This window comes from Lepidochelys kempii, chromosome 2 (genome assembly GCF_965140265.1).
Source record: "Lepidochelys kempii isolate rLepKem1 chromosome 2, rLepKem1.hap2, whole genome shotgun sequence".
Taxonomy (NCBI): domain Eukaryota; kingdom Metazoa; phylum Chordata; order Testudines; family Cheloniidae; genus Lepidochelys; species Lepidochelys kempii.
The window spans coordinates 81,865,399-81,885,435 of NC_133257.1; the positions used below are offsets into that span (position 1 = coordinate 81,865,399).

Here is a 20,037-nt window from a genome sequence, read left to right on the forward strand (position 1 = left end):
ACAACTGTAGTGGTAGTGTTGCACCGCTGTAGTGTTTTAGGTGTAGACATGACCATGGCTTAGATTGTATTCCACTCAAAACATTTAACTTGCTTGGAGTGGGAGAACAGGCAGTTTACGCTAATGTCATGAAAATAGTTACTGGGTTTTTCTGGTCTTTGTGCTTGATTCTTTAGTAATGACAATCACCATTTAAGAGAGACAAGGTAGGTGAGGTAATATCTTTTATTGGACCAACTTTTGTTGGTAGAACAGACAAGCTGTTGAGCCTCACAGAGCTCTTCCTCAGGTCTGGAGAAAGTAACCAGCTAAGACACTCTGGTTACTTTCTCTAGACCTGAGAGAGCTCAGTGAAGCTGAAAAGTTTGTCCCTTTTGCCCATAGATGTAGATCCAATAAAAGATATTACCTCATCTATTTTGTCTCATGTCCTGGGATCAACATGACTCCAGCAACACAACAATCCACCACTTAAATGATAGATAAAAGTTGTTTTTATTGACTAGAAAAAATACAAGTACTAATATGTGTGTTCTTCCATTTCTGTGTTTGATTCCTAATTCTACGTATTAAGTTTTACATATATGTAATACCTGTTACTTTGTACCATTTTCTGAAAATTGAGATTCCCCCAGTCACACAATTAACTCCAAAATGAGCATAAATTAATATGATAAAAATCACATTGGTGGTATTTAAACTATCAAGCCACTCAGTTGGCTTGTTTTCTTTACTGTCTTTGTTTGCTAAACCTGTTTTGGTGCCATGGTCAGTGTGCACTTGGAAATTATCAGAAACATCATGCAAAAATATGAGTGGGTAGAATTGAACTGTAAACTCTTTGGGCCAGATCCTGGCTTCTTTGTGCACCAAAGTTCCCATTAAATTGGAGCTTTTTGGTATGCAGTGAATGGGCCTCTTATCATACATAAATCTCAACTCTTCTCTCTACTGAGCACATGTTGTGTAGTATGGCCTTGCCTTTACTTTACTATACTCAGATACTTGAATCTGGGACCTGCTGTTGCAGTCTCCATGATCTATTATGTGTTTTAAGGCTTGTGAAGTCACCAAGATAACTTTCCAGCTGAAGATACATAATGTACATGGATGCTTGGTTCAATTAGTTGCTGCCTACATACCATATTTGTACACAATCTAACTTTTGTATTCAAGAAAAAATATCTTTTGTACTTAACTCTTTAAGTACTCTTCACTGTATACTTGTATAGAAGAAGTACAACTGATTTCCAGGTGCTCTCTACAACTAAATGATATGTTGGAATATGAAGTCAGCAAAAAAATACTTGCGACACATGGAAGGAAACTTCTTTCTTTATGTCAACAGATAAAGGATGCAAAGATTTGTAAGGATGGAAATTCTTCAGCTTGCGGGAATTTTCTCCCTTTTGGAAGGATGAAATCTGGATGGGTAGCCCAGTTCATGATCTAGCTGACCAAATTCTTCCAATAAACTCCAACCACAAATCCAGTGAGCAGGGCTTTAATTTTATTTGTACACCTTTATAGGTGTACTCTATAACGTTGTCCTCAGGAAGCCAAAAAATCTTACCGTGTTATAGGTGAAACCGTGTTATATCAAACTTGCTTTGATCCACCGGAGCGCCCCCCCCCCCCCCCCCCCAGTTATAGTCTGGCATCAGAGTGTTTGTATAATTACCATATAATGCTATGTCTACAGTGCAGCTGGGGGGAGTAATTCCGAGGTCAGATAGACATACACACACTAGCTCTGCTTGAGCAATGCGCTAGAAATAGCGTGGCCATGGTAGTAAGGTGGTTGCTTGGCCTAGCCACCATAGTACAATCCTGTTCAAGATCCTAGGTATGTATGTACTCAAGTGGCTAGGGCTGGATTTACACCTTATATGCCTCTTGGCATCGCATCTTCAGAGCCCCTCTGCCCAGAGACCCCCTCCACAGGCCCACCGCCACAACTGCACACTGCCCCCTGCACAGCCCAATCACTACAACTGTCCAGTGCCCCACACAGACTTCCCTACTCCACACTGACAAACACTCCCAACAAACTTCCCAGTGCCCCCCGCAACCCTCCCCAGAGACCCACTCTCCCATGCCCTGCTCCCTGGCTGACTCACTGGCCCTGCTGGGAGGTGACTGTGTCTTCCAGGCTGAGCTGGCAGTGTGGCCGGGGCCGGTCGGAGATTGCTCTGGCTCTTTGGGAGTGGTGCAGTCAGTCCCAGGCTGGACCAAGAGTGGGGCCTGCCCAGGCCGGGCTCCCTCAGGACCCACTTGCTCAGCATGGCCCCCCTGAGTTTAACTGCTGAGCTCTTTCCCCTGCCACAGGGGGCTGCTTCGCCTTCTCTGCTGGAAGGAGTGCTCCACCAGGGCTGCGTGGGGCTGTCTTCCCCATCAGCTGGCCCTGTCCCCTGCCAGGACCTAGGAGCAGCAAACTTTGAATTTTTAGGTGCCCCTAGAATGCTGGCGCTCCTAGGCATGTGCCTACTGTGCCTAATTGGAAATCCAGCCCTGCAGGTGGCTAGCCCTAGACAAAGCCTCAGTTTGTCCATGTATATATTCCACTGTTGGTGTGCATGTCCCCAGTGTTCTCGAGTCTAGATTATTTTGATCAGTAGTGTCTGTTGGGGCTATGCCTTACCCCTTCTGTGTCCTCCTGCCTCCAATCAAGGGTGGAACAACCCCAACCACCCCTCAATTCTTTCTCACCACATATGTCTACCAGCCTCTTTGCACACTGTGTGACCTGTTTGTTTACTGTGTAAATAGGTACTTAGTGAATACCTAATTAGCGATTAGGTTTAGTGTTAGTAATTTGCTAGTGTTTCCTTTTTTGTAAGGAAACTGCTGCTCTGTTTGCCTGTGAATTACCACTAGTCCTGGGATCAATCACTTAAGACTGAACATTAATCTCCAGTCTTCAAAAAAATTGCCTTTCATGTGAAGCTGTAATGCCTCTAAATGATGGGCATACCTGATGTTTATCATGTCTGGGAGAGGAACACATTAAAGAGAGAGGTCATTTGTAATTCATTTTCTAAGGCCTTGTCTACATTACACAGTTGTCTGCCACATGGTCTGGTCTGGCCTGGCCACAAGGCCAGTTGTTGTCATTTTGAGCATAGATTCCGAACGTACTTGACTGTCTCCTGAATTTAAAGAACTTTGAACGCTCCATGAGCTTGTTGAGGGTACATCTTGCAGTTCTACACCTTCCAACACAGGTGGGCAGATATAGACAAGATGATCTAATAGTGCCTTCTGGCCTTAAACTCTATGAATCTACCCCTAAAGGGTTTATGACAGTTTACAGCCCTCGCCCCCAGCACACAGTTAAGAAATCTTGCTCCCTGGGATCTGAATATTGCCCTTAAGGGATTAATGGGCCTATCTTTTGAACCTTTGGCTACATGTTCCCTGTTCCTTCTTTCCATTAAAACAGTCTTCTTGGTCAAAATAACATCAGCCAGGAGTGTAGAGGAGGTACAAACTTCGATCGTAGGGCCCCAGCATATAATTTTTTTAAGGACAGGATGTCATTAAGACCTTTCCCAAAATTTCTACCAAAAATAGTCTTTCATTTACATCAGGTTATGCACCTCTCTTTCAAAACCACATGTAGATTTCCTTAGAGTGCTTTCTTTCTGTATAAACAGAACTAAGCCGATTAGAGTATCCCCTAGATCAGTGGTGGGCAACCTGCGGCCCATCAGTGTACTCAGCTGGCGGGCCGCGAGACAGTTTTACACTGACTGTCTGCAGGCACTGCTGCCTGCAGCTCCCAGTGGCTGTGATTCGCTGTTCCCGGCTAATGAGGGCTGCAGGAAGTGGCATGGGCCCCAGGGACATATAGCCCGCCACTTCCCACAGCTCCCATTGGCCGGGAACAGTGAACTGCGGCCACTGGGAGCTGCGGGTGGCCGTGCCTGCAGGCGGTCAGCGTAAACAAACTGTCACAGCTCACTTGACTAGGGCACAAGTGACCTCTGGTGCTTCTTTCAGAAATGTTCCCATTCTGGATGCTTGTAGAGTAGCTATGTGGTGTTAGGACATGTGTTCGTACAGTGCTACTCTCTTGTGGAAGCATCCAGATTTGACTAGTAATTGACAGAACAAGGAGTAATGGTCTCAAGTTGCAGTGGGGAGGTTTAGGTTGGATATTAGGAAAAACTTTTTCACTAGCAGGGTGGTAAAGCACTGGAATGCATTACCTAGGGAGGTGGTGGAATCTCCTTCCTTTGAGGTTTTTAAGGTCAGGCTTGACAAAGCCCTGGCTGGGATGATTTAATTGGGGATTGGTCCTGCTTTGAGCAGGGGATTGGACTAGATGACCTTCTGAGGTCCCTTCCAACCCTAATATTCTATGATGACCCTAATTTTTGTAAGGCTGTCCCACAATAACTCAAAAAAGAACTTGATATTTAACCTACAGTAACTGTGGGTCTTTGAGACATCTAGATAGATTCTATGACCAACCCCCATTCCCTGCTATTATGGAGTCTGATAGCCATACAGAACCCAGATATTAAGGAACTGAGGGAAAGTTGGGGGCTGTCTCACCCTTAATGCCCTCGGCTGGAGACTTGTAGACACTTGGTGTGCAAATGCAGCCCCAACAGACACTGCTGAGCAAAATAATCTAGACTTGATTGCATGCCAACAGTGAAATATATATATAGGGACAACACATCTCAAAGAACCACAGTTACTGTAATGTAAGTACAGTTTCTTCCCCCTGACAAATGTCCTATCATTTTTTTTCTTCATCTTTTGGGTGTGTTTCTGTGTCAGTCATCCAGTACAGAAATGTTTCATGTATTGGATGCTGTGGAATCATTTAATGTAATTCTGTGTAGTTCTTAGATGTTATGTTTGGAGACAGTCAGAGGTCCCTTGGATTAGTGAACAAAGTTATTCATGGTCAAGCACAAAGCATAGGAGTTTGTCCTTGCACTATAAGCATGTGATGTTTGACAAACACTAGTAAAGGTTGTTTAGAAGATAACTTCTGCCCCATCTTTATCTGTAAAACTGTCCTATGCAACTTTCAGAATGGAAAAGCTTGCAATAATACGTACTGAATGCGTGTTTGTGATGTCATTCAAGTGTTGCTTATATTATATATTTGCACAAGTACTTTTGCAAAGGGTTAGAGGCTGTTTAAAATGCTTTTTTTTGGAATAACAGGATAGTGTACAGTACTGTACATTGATACATGTGTTGAAATTGCCAGAGTAGATGAACTTTGAATTGTCTATTTAGTTTGATGGTGATAGAAGAGACCAGAAATTCTACAGTTTCAGTTACATATGGTAGAATCCAAAGGACTAGTAAGAAATTTTATGTATTCATGTTTAAAAAAAAATAAAAAATAAAAAAATGAAAGGGAGGAAGAAAGGCATACAGATATGGTCTTCTGAGCATTTCAGGCTAAGCTTTCCAAAAAGAGGTCCCTTCAACTTTTCTACTCTTGATATACTACAGTGTAAATTTTGAGCTAGTACCAAGTCAACTTTCTTAAGTGCATTGCTAACAGTGATCTCAAGTTCCTTTCTATAGCTAATTAAAAGCAGTACAGAGAATAGGGGAACACTGCACCGCTCTTATGTTGGTGACAAACAATCCGCTTAAGCTAAGAGTGGCGAGGAGAGTGCTGCTGATGGAGAACAACTCCCTGAATTTTGCCATGACCAGATGACTCTCATGTGATGAATGAGACATGCTTGAGAAACTTTTGCATTACATAATCCTTGCTCTTTCTGTGATGTTTATATACTGCATCTTCTCTGAATTTGAAATTATAGCAAATTACTGATGGCAAACTTGTATTTCAGCTTTCCCGTCTTAATAAATCAACTTGTCACATTAATTTGATGCATTTCTGCAGCATACAAATACATTACTGATTCAAAATATTTTCTATAGCGTTTAGAACAGTAATGGTTACAAACTGCTCTGTCACTTGTGAGCATTTTAACTTGTGTGAGCAGGTGCTTTTCCATATTATCCAGCATTAAAATTCATTTCTGGGGGGTCTTTGATTGAAAAGTACTACCATGTGGGATAGGGAGTTCTCTAGAACCCTTTCATATTATAACACTGCCAATGTGATTTCCCACACCTGTCCTGTCACTGTCTACCAACAGGGTAGTAAATGTGCTTTCTTTGGGAATACAAATGGGCAAATGTGTGTGTTTAACTAGCCAAGCCAGGAAGATATGTATGTATTTCTGGAGGAGGAAAGTGATTTTGTGTGTGTGTGTGAAATTAAACTGATTTTATCTTGTCTGCTGGTCTTGTTTTAGCTTTTGTGTGCTATTTAAAAACTTGCACAGTCTAGTATCTACTGAACCGTTATGATTCTAGTTTGATAGTACTCTCCTTTTGGTACTATTAAAAGAAAAATGTCTAGATGGAGGCCTTTCTCATACTTATTTTATATTTTCTGCATCCATTATAAATATTTAAAAATTCTCTGAAAGTCTGTGATTTGAAACATTTGCCATTTTGATACAAAGTCTCTTGCTTTTAAATCTTTACCATGCAACTATCTAACACAACTTCCTCTATTTAGGTACTTTCACAATCATGTGTTTGGTATGGGGAGTGCGGAATAGCTTCTGAAGGTAAAAGATATAACTGCAACTATACAGGACTACCAATACCATTACCAAAGGATGGATATGACTTAATGCAGGTATGTTTCTTTTGGACTGTTCTTCTAGAAACTAGAAGATAAATAGAATATGGGCTGGGATGTGTGTAATAAGACCTAAATATAATTTTCTGCAATAATCTAAGTTCTTGGGCCTTAAAATATGAAATGGCTGCACACATTAGGGAACTGAATGCTGGTCCTAAGCAATGGCACCAGTGACTTCACATCTTTGTTTAATAGTGTTTAGGTGAGCCACTTGATACTTACCACTCTGCGTTATGCCTTAAAAAAATTGGTGCACACTTTCAAGCTTGTCACTGCCTTGTATGATTTTTAGGTCTTGCCAAATCCATGCTAGTACCGTGTATATCATTGAACTAAAACTTCTGAGTTTCTGTAACAAATCTTCAGATTAAATTTTGATCTCCAGCGGTAAATCCTCTACACAGTGTAAAAAAAAAAACAAAAACAAAAACCCCCAACCCACACCCCATGGCAACAAGTCTCAGAGGCTGGTTCAGTTGACTTGGGCTCTCAGGGCTAAAAATATCCATGTAGATGCTCAGATTAGGGTTGAAGCCTAGTTTTTGAGGGGGAGGGTCTGAGTACCCAGGGCCTGAGCCCAAGTGTCTACACTGCTATTTTTAGCCCTGCAGTCTGAGCCTGAGACAGTTGACCCGGTCTCTGAGACTTGCTGCTGTGGGTTATTTTTGCTGTGTAGATGTAACCCAAGTGTTCAAGGTAGTCTGAACTAAATTGCTTTGTATGTATATTTCATGTTTAGTGGCTGATGGGGGTAGGCCCGGGACTGTTGGTTTCTAAATTTGCCTTTTGGAATCTCTTCTGAGATTTATCATCAAATTACACTATCAAACTTAAGGAGCAAATCATTCGAGTTGGGAAGTGTATACTTTATCCTGTCTGCTCCTTCAGTACCCTTATACTGTATTTACATACTGGTGAATTGGTGAGCCAGACAGTGTCCATGCAGCTCTAAAAAGACACACAGTCCCTTGCAGGCAAGAAGAAATCTCTTTTTCCCCTCTTCCATAACAAATCCATGTTAAGTCAAGTTCAGTATCCTGACAACTTTCTAATTAAGATGATGATTTTATAAATTCTTTGTCACAGAAGCAGAATGACAAGTGTTCTCTTAAGTTACCTTCTACTGACATCTACGTATGAAGTTGTTAAATGCCTTAATCCTACTTTTTTTTTTCCCCACTTGATTATAATTAATAGCTTTGTGACCTTTTTTTATTTAAGGAACTCTGCCCGGGTTTACTCTTTGATAACGTTAGCGTTTGTTGCAATGTTCAGCAGCTTCAGACTTTGAAAAATAACTTGCAGCTGCCTCTGCAGTTTCTCTCCAGGTATGCTGACAATCAGTTTGAAATGATTAGCACTTTGTAACATTTGTGAATAAAAGCACATTCTGTTAGCTGTTTTTATGAGCTGACAAAAAGAAAATAGCATTTTTGTGACTTAATGAAGTTGGTGTTACTGGGGAAATCTTGTCAAGAAGAAAACTTCATGGGAATGGTTGGGAGAAACTTGTATTCAGGCACAGTGGTTCTTTCTATTGTTCCACAGTATGGGAATGTGGGCTCCCTTTTGTTGTGTCTGGGTCCCATGCAAAGAGGAATCCAGACTTCATTCTATCCCCTATTTAATTTAAGGTCCTGTTTCTTATCCCGCCCTTAGTAAAACTCCTAACATCACAGGTATTTTTGTTCTAACAATAGACCGCATTCAAGTGACACTGAGTCAGATTAAACATCACCTTTACAGCTCCTGCCGTTTTTGGAGGTAACAGAACAACTCCCTAAGTTTGTCTCTGTGTTGGTTTTTACTCCTTTCTTCCATCCTTACAACACTGCTGAATTGCGGTTAGGAGAGAACTCTTCTTAGGAGTGACATTTGATTAGGAAAATCTAGAATTATTATGTAATTGGTAGATGCACCACTTAAGCTTAAGTCTTGATAGAGTAGTTTACAAGACTGAATGACTCATATTTTGAGTCCTCAGTAGTTTTAATTGTAAGAAACATTTACTTTTCCTGGTAAAATGTTTCCTTCAAAGTGGATCTCTTTGTATTTCATGTGTGTGTACATGTATGAATCAAAGCCAGTGTTTAACTGGCTTTTTTTCTTCTGCAGATGTCCATCTTGTTTTTATAATTTAATTAACCTGTTCTGTGAGTTGACCTGCAGTCCACATCAAGTTGACTTTTTGAATGTTACAAAAATGATACCTTATTATGATCCTGTCACAAAAGAGAGCAAAGCTAGCATCACAGAGCTACAGTATTATATTGGAGAGAGTTTTGCCAATGGTAAGCAAACCCAGTTCAGTTACTATGCTACTTGGGTATGGTATATTGTGAATTCCTCATACTCCATCCAGATTTTCAGATAAATGCCATTGTCTTTCTGAAGGAAGTCTATGGTCAGTAGAGGAACTGGGAGAGAGGGAGTGGAAATTTATCCTGTTGATCATTTGACATTTGCTTGTAACTTACCTTAGAATCTCTTTCTTGACCCATGCAAGTGCCTAAAACTATAGCAACGGACCCCTTAGAAAAGTTTTTTATAATAATAAGCTGCTTAAAATATTAATGTGAATGTAGAATTTCCATTATGAAGTGACCACCTCTGGTTTTGCTGAAGTGGTTTTGCATTATTATTATATTATGGTAGTGCCTAAAAGCCTAATCAAGATTGGGTCCCCATTATGTTAGACACTGTAAAACCTGTAATAAGAAATAGGCCCTCTTATGAAAAGCTTACAAATAATTGTCATCCAAGTCTGAGAGAAACCATGAAGTCTTGCATGAACATATAGTGGCATCAAGGTTTGGTGTAGGACTTTCATTTTTGACAGTTGTGGTAGAAAATTATATTTTGTTTCAGTGTGACAAATGAAGTCTAGAGACTGTGCAGTACAGTTGCTCCTGTTTTCATAAAACACTGCTACTTTTTAAAAATAATTGACAAAATATTAGTCCTAGTGTTTTTCCAATATTTAGGAGTATACAAGAAATTAAGACAAATATTATTCTTACAGAAGTGTAAATTCTAAATTGTACTTGAATGCTTCATTTTGTCAAAGAAAACTGTGTGGAGTGCCCTGTCTGTTATAATTGCAACTGAGTTAATGTAATTCCAGTTTATAGTGTGAGCTGTCCAAGGCTTTAGCCCAGTTAAACACTTAAATTCAATCGACATTACAAATTTGAACCTTATTGTAACTGGGTCTCCTGAGTCAGTTGTAATTATAAGGTAGATTTGGCCTCTCAGTCAGCTTATGTTCATGCTATGTACGAGATTATTTGGAATTAAAGGTTGAATAATAAAAATGTACTTCATGTGGTAGTTAGGAGGGCCTCCTGGAACATCCTCCTCCTTTTAGGTACTCAGGGTTGAGTATCCCTAGAAGTTCCTCCATTAAGTACATTAGGTTTGATTAAAATCAGTTCGTGTTCTCTCTCTCTCTTCCCCCGTCCCCAAATCTGGATGTAAATTCTGCACCTGCGGTATAAAGCTTAAGGCATCTTCTGTAAATTCAAAGAAGTAAATTTGGGCTTGTTTACTTCCAGAATTCAACATGCAAAATAAACTTTAAAAATTACATTGTTTTGTTTAATAGCATGGACTTTTTATACTTCCTAATAACACTTTTTTTTTTTTTTTTTTTTTTTTTTTTTCCTAGCCATGTATAATGCCTGCAAAGATGTGGAAGCACCATCAAGTAATGTTAAAGCATTGGGGCTGCTATGTGGGAAAGATGCTAAAGACTGCAATGCTACCAATTGGATTGAGTACATGTTTAGTAAGAATAATGGACAGACTCCTTTCAGCATCATTCCTATTTTTTCAGGTAAGAAATTGAACTTTTTTTCTTCTGTGTGTGGCCTGTGTTCTAAACATGGATGTTTACACTATGCATTGTTGTGGTAGTAAAATCCAATAATGTATTAGAATAACATGAGACAAGTATATTACAGCAGTATAAATTATATACCTTTTATAAAAATACTGAACTAGAGAGGATTTTAATTGTCTTGGCTTCTTGGTGATTGTTGCTGAATGTTAGTGTTGTTGAGAAGCACCTCATTACACTGAAACAACATAGCAAGGTAGATAATTATCTCTTTTGATAGTCAGAATTTGCTGTTCTAATCACTATCTTCTAATTGTATCCTTTCATTCAGTAGTAAGAGGTGAGCTATTTAAGAGGCAAGCAGTTTAAAAATTTCTGCAGTATTTCTTAATAGTTTAGATTTCTGAGGGCTTGGCTACACTTGCAAGTTAGAGCGCATTAAAGCAACCCCAGGCTCCCTAACCCAACCCATCCACACTGGCAAGGCACTTAGAGCGCTCAGACTCTGCAGCTGGAGCGTTCCTGATAATCCACCTCCATGAGAAGCATAACGCTTGCTGCGCCCCAGCTGAAACGCCCGGGTGTCAGTGTGAATGAGGTGTTGCATTACTGTGCTGTGATTGGCCTCTGGAACAGTCACATAATCCCCTGAAGTAAAGTGGCCACTCTTGTTGTTTTGAACTCAGCTGTAGGAATGTAGATATTCCCTTTTAAAGCTCTGTTTCTGACAGCTCCATGCTTATCAGCTCCCAGACAAAGCAACCATTACTGTGAAATGCTGCTTGCTCTGTGTGTGTGTGTGTGTGTGTGTGTGTGTGTGAGAGAGAGAGAGGGGGAGGGGGAGGGAGGTCTGCTTCTGTCTGAACTTACAAGACAGCATGCTGACATACTCAGCACCCCAAAAACCAACTCTCCCCCCACATACACACAACACACTCCCCATTTGAAAAGCATTTCGCAGCCACTTGAACGCTGGGATTGCTACCACAATGCATTGCTCTCTGTGGCATTGCAAGAGCTGCTAATGTGGTCAGACCAGTGCGCTTGAATTGGACAGTGTAAACACACGGCAGTGTTCTCCCTGCTGCGGTCTCCGAAGACTGGTTTAACTCCCAGCGCTCTACATCTGCAAGTGTAGCCATGCCGTGAGAAAAGTGGTCAAAGTTAATTAACATTTTCAGTGAAGCTGGACCTAACAGTGACCCCTTTCTCTAGTGTAGACAAGTGCTGAAAGTGTGTAGGGGGGAGGGTTTTCCCCCCAGTTCATCAGAAGCAGGTTGAGAACCAGTGGCTTATGCCAACTATTTACCATCCTGAGCTGCATATGCAGCTGTCTGTGTTATGTGGGTCGCATCTATATATATCTATCTATAATATGGGCCAGAGCTGTGTGCTGATTGGGTTGCAAGTGGTCTGCAGTCTGAGAACCACTAGTGTAGTGTAAACAGTCCTTCCCCTTTTATATCTGAGTACAAATTTTTCCAAATATGTTGAATTTGCACGCTGTAAAGTTACATGTGTTTTAAGTGTGATTTTTTTTTTAGTGCTAAAAGTGAAGAAAACAAAGATTTTAATTTATATATTTTTTTAAAAACCACTTCATACTGCTTGCTTTAGAATCACCTTTATATTGCCAAAGTTCACATCTTTTATTGCTAGTTTTATGATGATAGAGGCTTTTCTTAAAGCCCCAGCTTCTTTGGTCCTGTGATTTTATGAGGATCTCAGCTTTCATATTTTTAAAAGTAAGTTTCTAGCCCTCATGGTTATGGAGAAAATTCTAAAAATGTGATGAGTGAATCCTGAAGGCTCGAAAATTAAATGGCAAATATCCAATGATTTTGGTGGGGCCTGACTTGTGAATTTTGAACATTTGGGGATGGCAAAAATACTTTTAATATTTTTAAATAAATATTATAAATATAATATAATATAAATATAATATAATATAAATATTTTTTAAAAATAAAGAAACACAGAAATGAAATGGAAGTTTCACATTTATAATTAATTTCTCTGCTCTTAGATATTTCTGTCCGTGGAATGAGTCCTATGAACAATGCTACCAAAGGCTGTAATGAATCTATGGATGATGTTACAGGACCATGCAGCTGTCAGGACTGTTCCCTTGTTTGTGGTCCCAAGCCTCAGCCCCCTCCACCTCCTGCACCTTGGCTTTTGCTTGGTTTGGATGCTATATATGTCATCATGTGGATCTCCTACATGGGATTTTTACTTGTATTTTTTGCAGTCATTTTTGGAGTCTGGTGTTACAGGTAAACAGGCAATTCAAAATGCTCAATATTGATACAAATAAACTCATTTATTTTTTCTGTTAACATGTTCAAAAATTATTTTGCACTCTGGGAAAGTAAGCAGTTTTGTGGTAAGAACAATAGTACTGTTTTCATGTACAGTGTGTAGGAGTAGCTTATTAAATTAACATTACCAATATAGGTATGTTTAAAAAAAATCTTAAATTACATTAGAAATGGAAAAGTCAGAGTGCTCAGTAACTTAGCCATATACAGTGTATATTTATATGCAGCTGAATATTTTCAGTCACATTAATTTGTATAACCTTGATCTCTTTTCATTTCCTGACTTTGCGCATTTAAACTTACATTAGCATAGTCTATTGCATTTTGTTTTCTTCATTTGTAAGAACATTGGGGAGAGAGGACATTCCTTGTATTCATTATCACTTTAAATGGTCCACCTGAATTAAGTTTGGAACCTGAAGTGAATGCAGAGAGAGGAGTTCAGAGCTTTGCTGCTGTTTTGGCTGGGGACAGCTTTCAGCAAGGGTGGGTTAACAGAGCACCAGAACACTAGATTTTGTTGGAGGCAGCTGTTCTCAATGGCATAGGTGCACACTTCTAACAGGAAAAAGTTGGGAACTAAATTATTGGGGGGTATGGTAAAATGTTCAGAAAATTGTGGAATTCTGATGCAGTTGTGGAAAAGAGCTGAAAATAGCAGGCTACACAAACTACTTCCATGTTCCTGATTTTTCACCTGTCCCTGCAAGGGAAAGATCAAAGGTAAGTGGAAGATCTTGTTGTACATTTCATTGGGAGTCTTACAATCTAATGCAAGTAGCAGCAGCTGTTGTGCCAGGTCAGGCCAGGCAGGGAGAACGTGCAGTTATCTAATCCTATATGTTTTATCCCAAAGGTCTCTGGTAGGCCTGCTGAAGTCCCCATGGGACAGCTACTATGCATGCTCACTAACTTGAATTTGAAAATTATTTATACCATCAGTTTATTCTTTGCAGAGACTCTTCCTCATTGAGAACTAGCAAGATGTTAACTTTAGAGTATTTTTCTTCAGTCTTTTGTTTTTGGGGGAGCTTAAATTTTACAACTTTCAGCATAAAGTGTATATACTTTTCATTCTCCCATAATACAAAAATGGCTTAAGAAACTTAAACTCAGCCCTCTCCTACTATCTAGTGCCTATCCTCAAAAATAAATAAATCACCTGTGGGCTGAGACAAAGCTTTGGAAACTTTTCAAGCCCAAAAAAGAACTTTTCAGAAAGTTACAAGCAAGTAAAAATAAACCTGTGTCCAAGAGTTTTTTTTTTTTTTTTAAAAGAAAACTCCCACTGTTGTAGCTAGACTATAGAGTAGCACTTCCACCATTGATAACTATAGTATACGAACAGTGGAAGTGAAAGTCTAGATGACATAGTGGGTACATCTACAGTGAAATAAAAAAAATCCCTGGCCTGGTCAGCTGACTCAGGCTCACGGAGCTTAGGCTGTGGGGCTAAAAATTTGCCACGCTCCAGGTGTTTGGGATGCTAGAGAACTTTCTTTGTGTGATCCGCAAGGTGTACGAGGGATGCAGGACCACCATTTGCTCGGTCGAAGGGGAGACTGCTGAGATCCCGATCCGGAGCGGAGTTAAGCAGGGCTGTCCCCTCAGCCACATCATCTTTAACCTCGCCATGGAGCCGTTGCTGCAAGCGATCTGCAATGGCACAGATGGCTTCAACCTCCACGGTGAGAGGGTGAGCGTCCTGGCTTATGTGGATGACCTGGTCCTGACCGTGGATCACCCAGAGAGCGTCCAACATATGCTAGATGCCACCAGTCGAGCTGCCAACTGGATGGGACTCCACTTCAATGCAAAGAAGTGTGCAGCTCTCCACATCGATGGCAGCAAAAGGGGCTCGGTGCAGACGACGGAGTTCCAGATCCAGGGCGAGCCCGTCATCTCCCTGGCAGAGGGGCAGGCGTACCAGCACCTTGGCATGCCGACAGGTTTCCGTGTCCGGTAGACACCTGAGGACACCATCCAGGAGATCTTGCAGGATGCCGCCAAGATTGACGCCTCCCTGCTAGTACCGTGGCTGAAGATAAATGCCCTGAACACCTTCCTGATCCCCTGCATCTCATTCTTCCTAAGGGTATCCGCCGTGGCGAAGGTACCCCTCAACAAGGCAGACAAAATCGTCTGGCAGCATCGCTTCACTGTGGTCCTGTGCTCGCAATGCCACGCATCACCTGGGGAAGTGCATCGGCTGCCGCTGAGAGTGGTGCGAGGAGCGCCAGGAGCTGGGAGTCCTGGTGCCTCAGATCAGGTCCAAAGACAACACCATCGTCATCCCGAGTGCCAGGGGCATGCTGGAGAGAACCCTGAAGGCAGCCATCCACTCACTGTACATGGAAACCCTGAAGCGTAAACCGGACCAGGGTAAAGCCTTCGAACTGACCAGCAAGTGGGACACTAGCAACCACTTCCTCGCCGGGGATGGCTTCACCCGTTTCGCTGACTGGCGGTTCATCCATTGTGCCTGGCTCAACTGCATCCCGCTCAGAGTCCTCCACCACTGAGACGAGCATTGCAGGAAGTGCAGCTACTCCAGCGAGACCCTGTCCCACGTCCTGTGCAGCTGCAAGCCCCACTCCAGAGCCTGGCAGCTGCGCCACAATGCCATCCAGAACCACCTGGTGAAAGCCATCGCACCGTGCCTGGGGGAGGTCACTGAACTGTGCCATCCCCGGTACTGACAGCCAGTTGCGACCTGACATAGTAGTCACTGACGAGGCTCAGAAAAAGATCATCCTCGTCAACGTCACGGTCTCCTTCGAGAACAGAATCCCGGCCTTCTGTGAAGCCCGAGCTCGTAAGCTGGAAAAATACACCCCCCTGGCCGACACCCTGAGAGCGAAGGGCTATGAGGTGCAGATGGATGCCCTGATCGTCTGAGCCCTGGGCGCTTGGAACCCCTGCAATGAGCGTGTGCTGCGGACCTGTGGGATTGGTCGATGCTATGCATGGCTCATGTGGTGCGTCATGGTCTCAGACACCATCCGATGGTCCAGGGACATCTACATCAAACACATCACTGTCCACCGACAGTACCAGGAGGTGTGAGCCAGAATGACATCGTGCATCAACTATGAGAAAGGGACCGAGAGACTTTTTTTCTATTGGACCACGTGAACTGGAACCATAAACTCACTGAACATTAAATGTCACCAAATGAGGGTAAATCCATCCTCCTCATCGTATCCACTCATTATACTCCACACCTGAACATAGCCATTATATGAACAACATACCCTCATATTTCAATGTCTGTACTTTTGATCCGTTAATCTTTTACCCCCCATCGGGGATATTTCAGATTATGTATTCCTTATGCCATTCGATCCTAAACCGAATTTTGCACCGCTTGATAATCTGTACCTTATTCCCTGATAACCAGAAACTTCTATGCTTAAACTCTGTACCTTTTTTTTTTTTTTTTTTTAATTTTAACATCTTAATAAAATTCAGACTTCTGCTGGAGCCTGGGACCCTGCAAAGGGGGAGGGTCCCAGAGCCCGGCTCCAGCCTGAGCCCAAATGTCCCCCACAGCCTGAAGCTTGCAAGCCTAAGTTAGCTGAGCCAAGCCATCTGCAGTTGTTTGCTTGCTGTGTAGGCACACTCAGTGGAGGAAAAACTTGAGAGGCCAGTCTCCACTGGTTGGTTTACACAGCGCTGTGGCAACAGCGGGAGACTTTTGTTTTCCAAAGGCTCAGTAGTGGCAATAATAGAACTCCATGTGTAAATTTTGACAAAAGCCCTTGTTGTAGCTGTGGAAGTATAAATATACAGACCCGTAACAATGTGATACAGTGGGAAGTGTAATAAACAATAACTGCCTTGTGACAAATGGTCATGAGTGTTGATTTCATCCCTATTGAATTCTAAAAAAAAAATACCCCAAACAAAACTAAAAACAAAAGCTGTTGAACTGATGGTAAACATAGCCTGCTTACTAAGCATTATCTCACAAATGGCTTGTCTACCCTAGAGAACTGTAACATCTTGCAACAGTATAATCAAATCGTTGAAACTTGTAATGTGGTGTGGGCAGGCTAGGCAATCTGACAAGTGTAAACTTGTTAAGTACATTTACAGGCAGCTCTCTTTGCAAAGCTGGGGCTTGTGAGAGTAACCATCTGCAACAGAAGACCGGTCACCAAGAGGGGTGGTGATCCATTAGGTCTGCTAAAGTCTTCGCACATATCTATGGAATATGATCAGTAATCTTAAAGGAACTTTGTATTTGGACAACATGTGTGTTACAATAGAAGTAAGTGCTTGCAACACATCTAGTGTAGACAAGACCACAAAACACATTAATGCTTGGATCTACACTGGCTACCAGTTGATTTCTGGGTTATGAAGCTCTAAGTATCCTGACTGACAGCTGTGAAAGGATTAAGTGGGTTTTGCTGACTCAGTGAAGGCAATTAGAGAGTCAGCAACTCACTAATGGATTTAACTGAATGTGGATGGTAACTGTTCAGTAGTGGGTCAGTCCTTCACTGTGGAATTTATATCTGCCTGTAGTTTTCGTGAGCCTGGATTTTGTGACTTTTGGGACATGCTGCAATATTATGTTTCCCCAGTTTGTGTGTATAAGTGAAGTTCATTTTGGGGTTAGGAAGACTTTTTTCAAGGGAGAGCTTTTTAACGTTCATACTGTGCTAAGATGATTTTGATAGTCACAAGTGGAAACAAACCTAAATACATTATTTAAACTGTAGACCATGGAAGCAGATGTGGTTCCTGCCCTGCAGAGGTTATCTAACAGGATGAACAACATGAAAGGTGGATGGCTAAGGTCACAAGGAAATGTATACAGTATTTATATATTATGTACACTTGGCTATTTGTTTAGCTTCATATGTATAGACTTTTCCTGGCTGTCCCTCAGTTTAGCCATTATGGGTTGGTGGTTTTCTTGCAGGTGTCACATCAGAGTTGGCCCTTCAGAAAGGGGGTTTAAAGAAGTTGTGTGACCATATGGGTCTGTTCAGGGATGGCCTTAGTAGTAGTGTTGAAGAATAATGCAGAGACTTGGAGGGGCGGCAGGGTGAGAGGGAGCTTCTGGTCTTTCAGTCTTTACACTTGCATTTAAAAAAAAAAAAAAAACTGTTGGCAAACTTTTTAGCCTAAAACATTAAACCCAAAATTTCCAGAAATAGTTTCTTAATGATCTAAGTTTAAGGTGAGTTTAGATATATCCTAATTTTCCCTTCGTTTCTAAAATGTGACAAATTTAAGATGCATAAAGCTTATAGTGAAATATTGTTGTTTGTGATGATATTGGTTAGAGATGGACCTAAAGTGGAATGCTTGCCAATTCTGATCCAGACTTTGGATCTCCTGATTCACCTCTATTACTGTATTTATTGCAATAGTACAGTGCTGGAAAACAGTTGTCTTGATTTTTTTGCAAGAGAACCACATACTGATTATATGATCTGTTTTTTGTTTTTACAGAAAAAGGCATTTTGTCTCAGAGTACACTCCAATTGACGGCAATATAGCCTTCTCTGTTAATTCTCGCCATGACAACGGTATGTCTGGGATCATAATGATAGGGTTTGATTAGATATTATTTCCTTCTCTGAGATGTGGACCACAAGAGTCTGAGACCTTTTAGGAACCCCAAAAGACCACCTAGTCCAACATTCCTGCCCTAGTTGGTTCATCTTAATTCAGTTTTTCTGCACTTTCTTCATACTTTCATTGTCTTGCTGACTTTTTATATAGAATTTGGGAGTAACATTTAAATACAGTCCCACCTAAACTACTTTTGACATCACTTGGCTCATCATTGTGGATGGGGCCAAGTCGTGGGTCCATATACACTTGAAAATTTAGCCATGCCGATGTATAGTTGTTTGGCATTCTTAGGTATAATTTTTACTTTCTCCTGTGATTAGGACAGCATCATTATAGAGAATCATGTCATGACCTAACATGATTTTAATGTTCTACGAATGTCCTGTCCCATCCACGCTACAAATAAGTGTTAAAGCTCCGATGCCTCTAATCCTGCCAATCATGGGTATGCTCAAGTGTAGGTGGGACTACTATTAGCATGTTTTTTATAAACATGGTTCCATCTAATTGTGCCACACTGGCTTGCAACATTGTTAGAAACTACTGTAGCTAGAAGAGTGTTTTAGCAGTTTTTCTCCTGCTTGAGCCCCTTTGTTGATAAGACCTTTATCTTTTGGTTTATGGTGGTTTTAAAAAAAAAAAAAATCTAGAATCAATAAATGATCTTCTCTGTAAGAATGCCTGGAAGCATCTGACTGATCCAAAGAGATTACTGGATAAGAAAATGGTTCATTTTAATAGTTTGGATCTTGTATCTCCTCTTCCTACAGGCGAGGCTTCCTGTGGTGAAAGACTTGGTGAGAGGTTTGAGAACTGTTTACGGCTCACATTCATGTCCTGGGGGGCTTTCTGTGTTCGAAATCCACGGCCTGTTGTTCTCTTCTCTCTGGTCTTCATTGCCATGTGCTGTTCAGGCCTGGTGTATATCAAAATCACTACAAACCCTGTAGACCTTTGGTCAGCCCCAAGCAGCCAAGCTCGCAAGGAGAAGCAGTACTTTGACACTCACTTTGGACCTTTCTTCCGTACTGAACAACTTATTATTCAAGCTCCCCACAGTAAGCCACACATCTACTCACCATACCCATCAGGAGCTGATGTGCCTTTTGGGCCTCCGCTTGACAAAGATATCCTATATCAGGTAACATGGGTTTTGCAGGCCTATCTATGTGGAAGAGATGTGAATGCAATGTGTTTTGCAATACTTGTAAGACCCTAAAAGGGATTAATTATCAGTATGAAGCTGGGTTTTGTTTCGCCTATGTGGTTAGCATATAATGTGAATTTCCACCAAAAACTAATCTGTTATAAATATCTAAAATATCCTCTGGAGTTAGCAAAGAGACTGCAAGAACTTCCAATCCGCCTTGCAGCAAAGGGCTAATCACCTTCCCCCACTTTGCCGCTCCTGTACCTTCATTCCCACTTGCTTTGAACCTCAAGATGTATGAAAAATACTCCTCTAGTACTTAGAATGAAAACCACATTTTGCTTCATCATTTGCTGTGTGCTTATATTAAAAGCGTGGTACCCAGCTCAGAAACCGCCAAAAATGCCCCATGACTTTTAAAAGTATTTGA

The 20,037-nt window shown here is 41.3% G+C and overlaps 1 protein-coding gene across 3 annotated transcripts in view; it reads left to right on the plus strand.

Annotated features, from left to right (window-relative positions):
* Window positions 1-20,037, plus strand: part of NPC1 (NPC intracellular cholesterol transporter 1) — a 52,028-nt gene that overhangs the window by 7,216 nt on the left and 24,775 nt on the right. Inside the window, exons 2-8 of one of the 3 annotated variants that reach the window (XM_073331384.1) lie at window positions 6,575-6,697; window positions 7,925-8,031; window positions 8,819-8,994; window positions 10,371-10,538; window positions 12,568-12,817; window positions 18,332-18,408; window positions 19,228-19,598. In XM_073331384.1, the coding sequence (XP_073187485.1) occupies window positions 6,575-6,697; window positions 7,925-8,031; window positions 8,819-8,994; window positions 10,371-10,538; window positions 12,568-12,817; window positions 18,332-18,408; window positions 19,228-19,598 (1,272 nt within the window). Of the gene's footprint in view, window positions 1-6,574; window positions 6,698-7,924; window positions 8,032-8,818; window positions 8,995-10,370; window positions 10,539-12,567; window positions 12,818-18,331; window positions 18,409-19,227; window positions 19,599-20,037 lie in introns of those variants that run through there. The other 2 variants (XM_073331386.1, XM_073331385.1) reach the window with 2 other exon arrangements.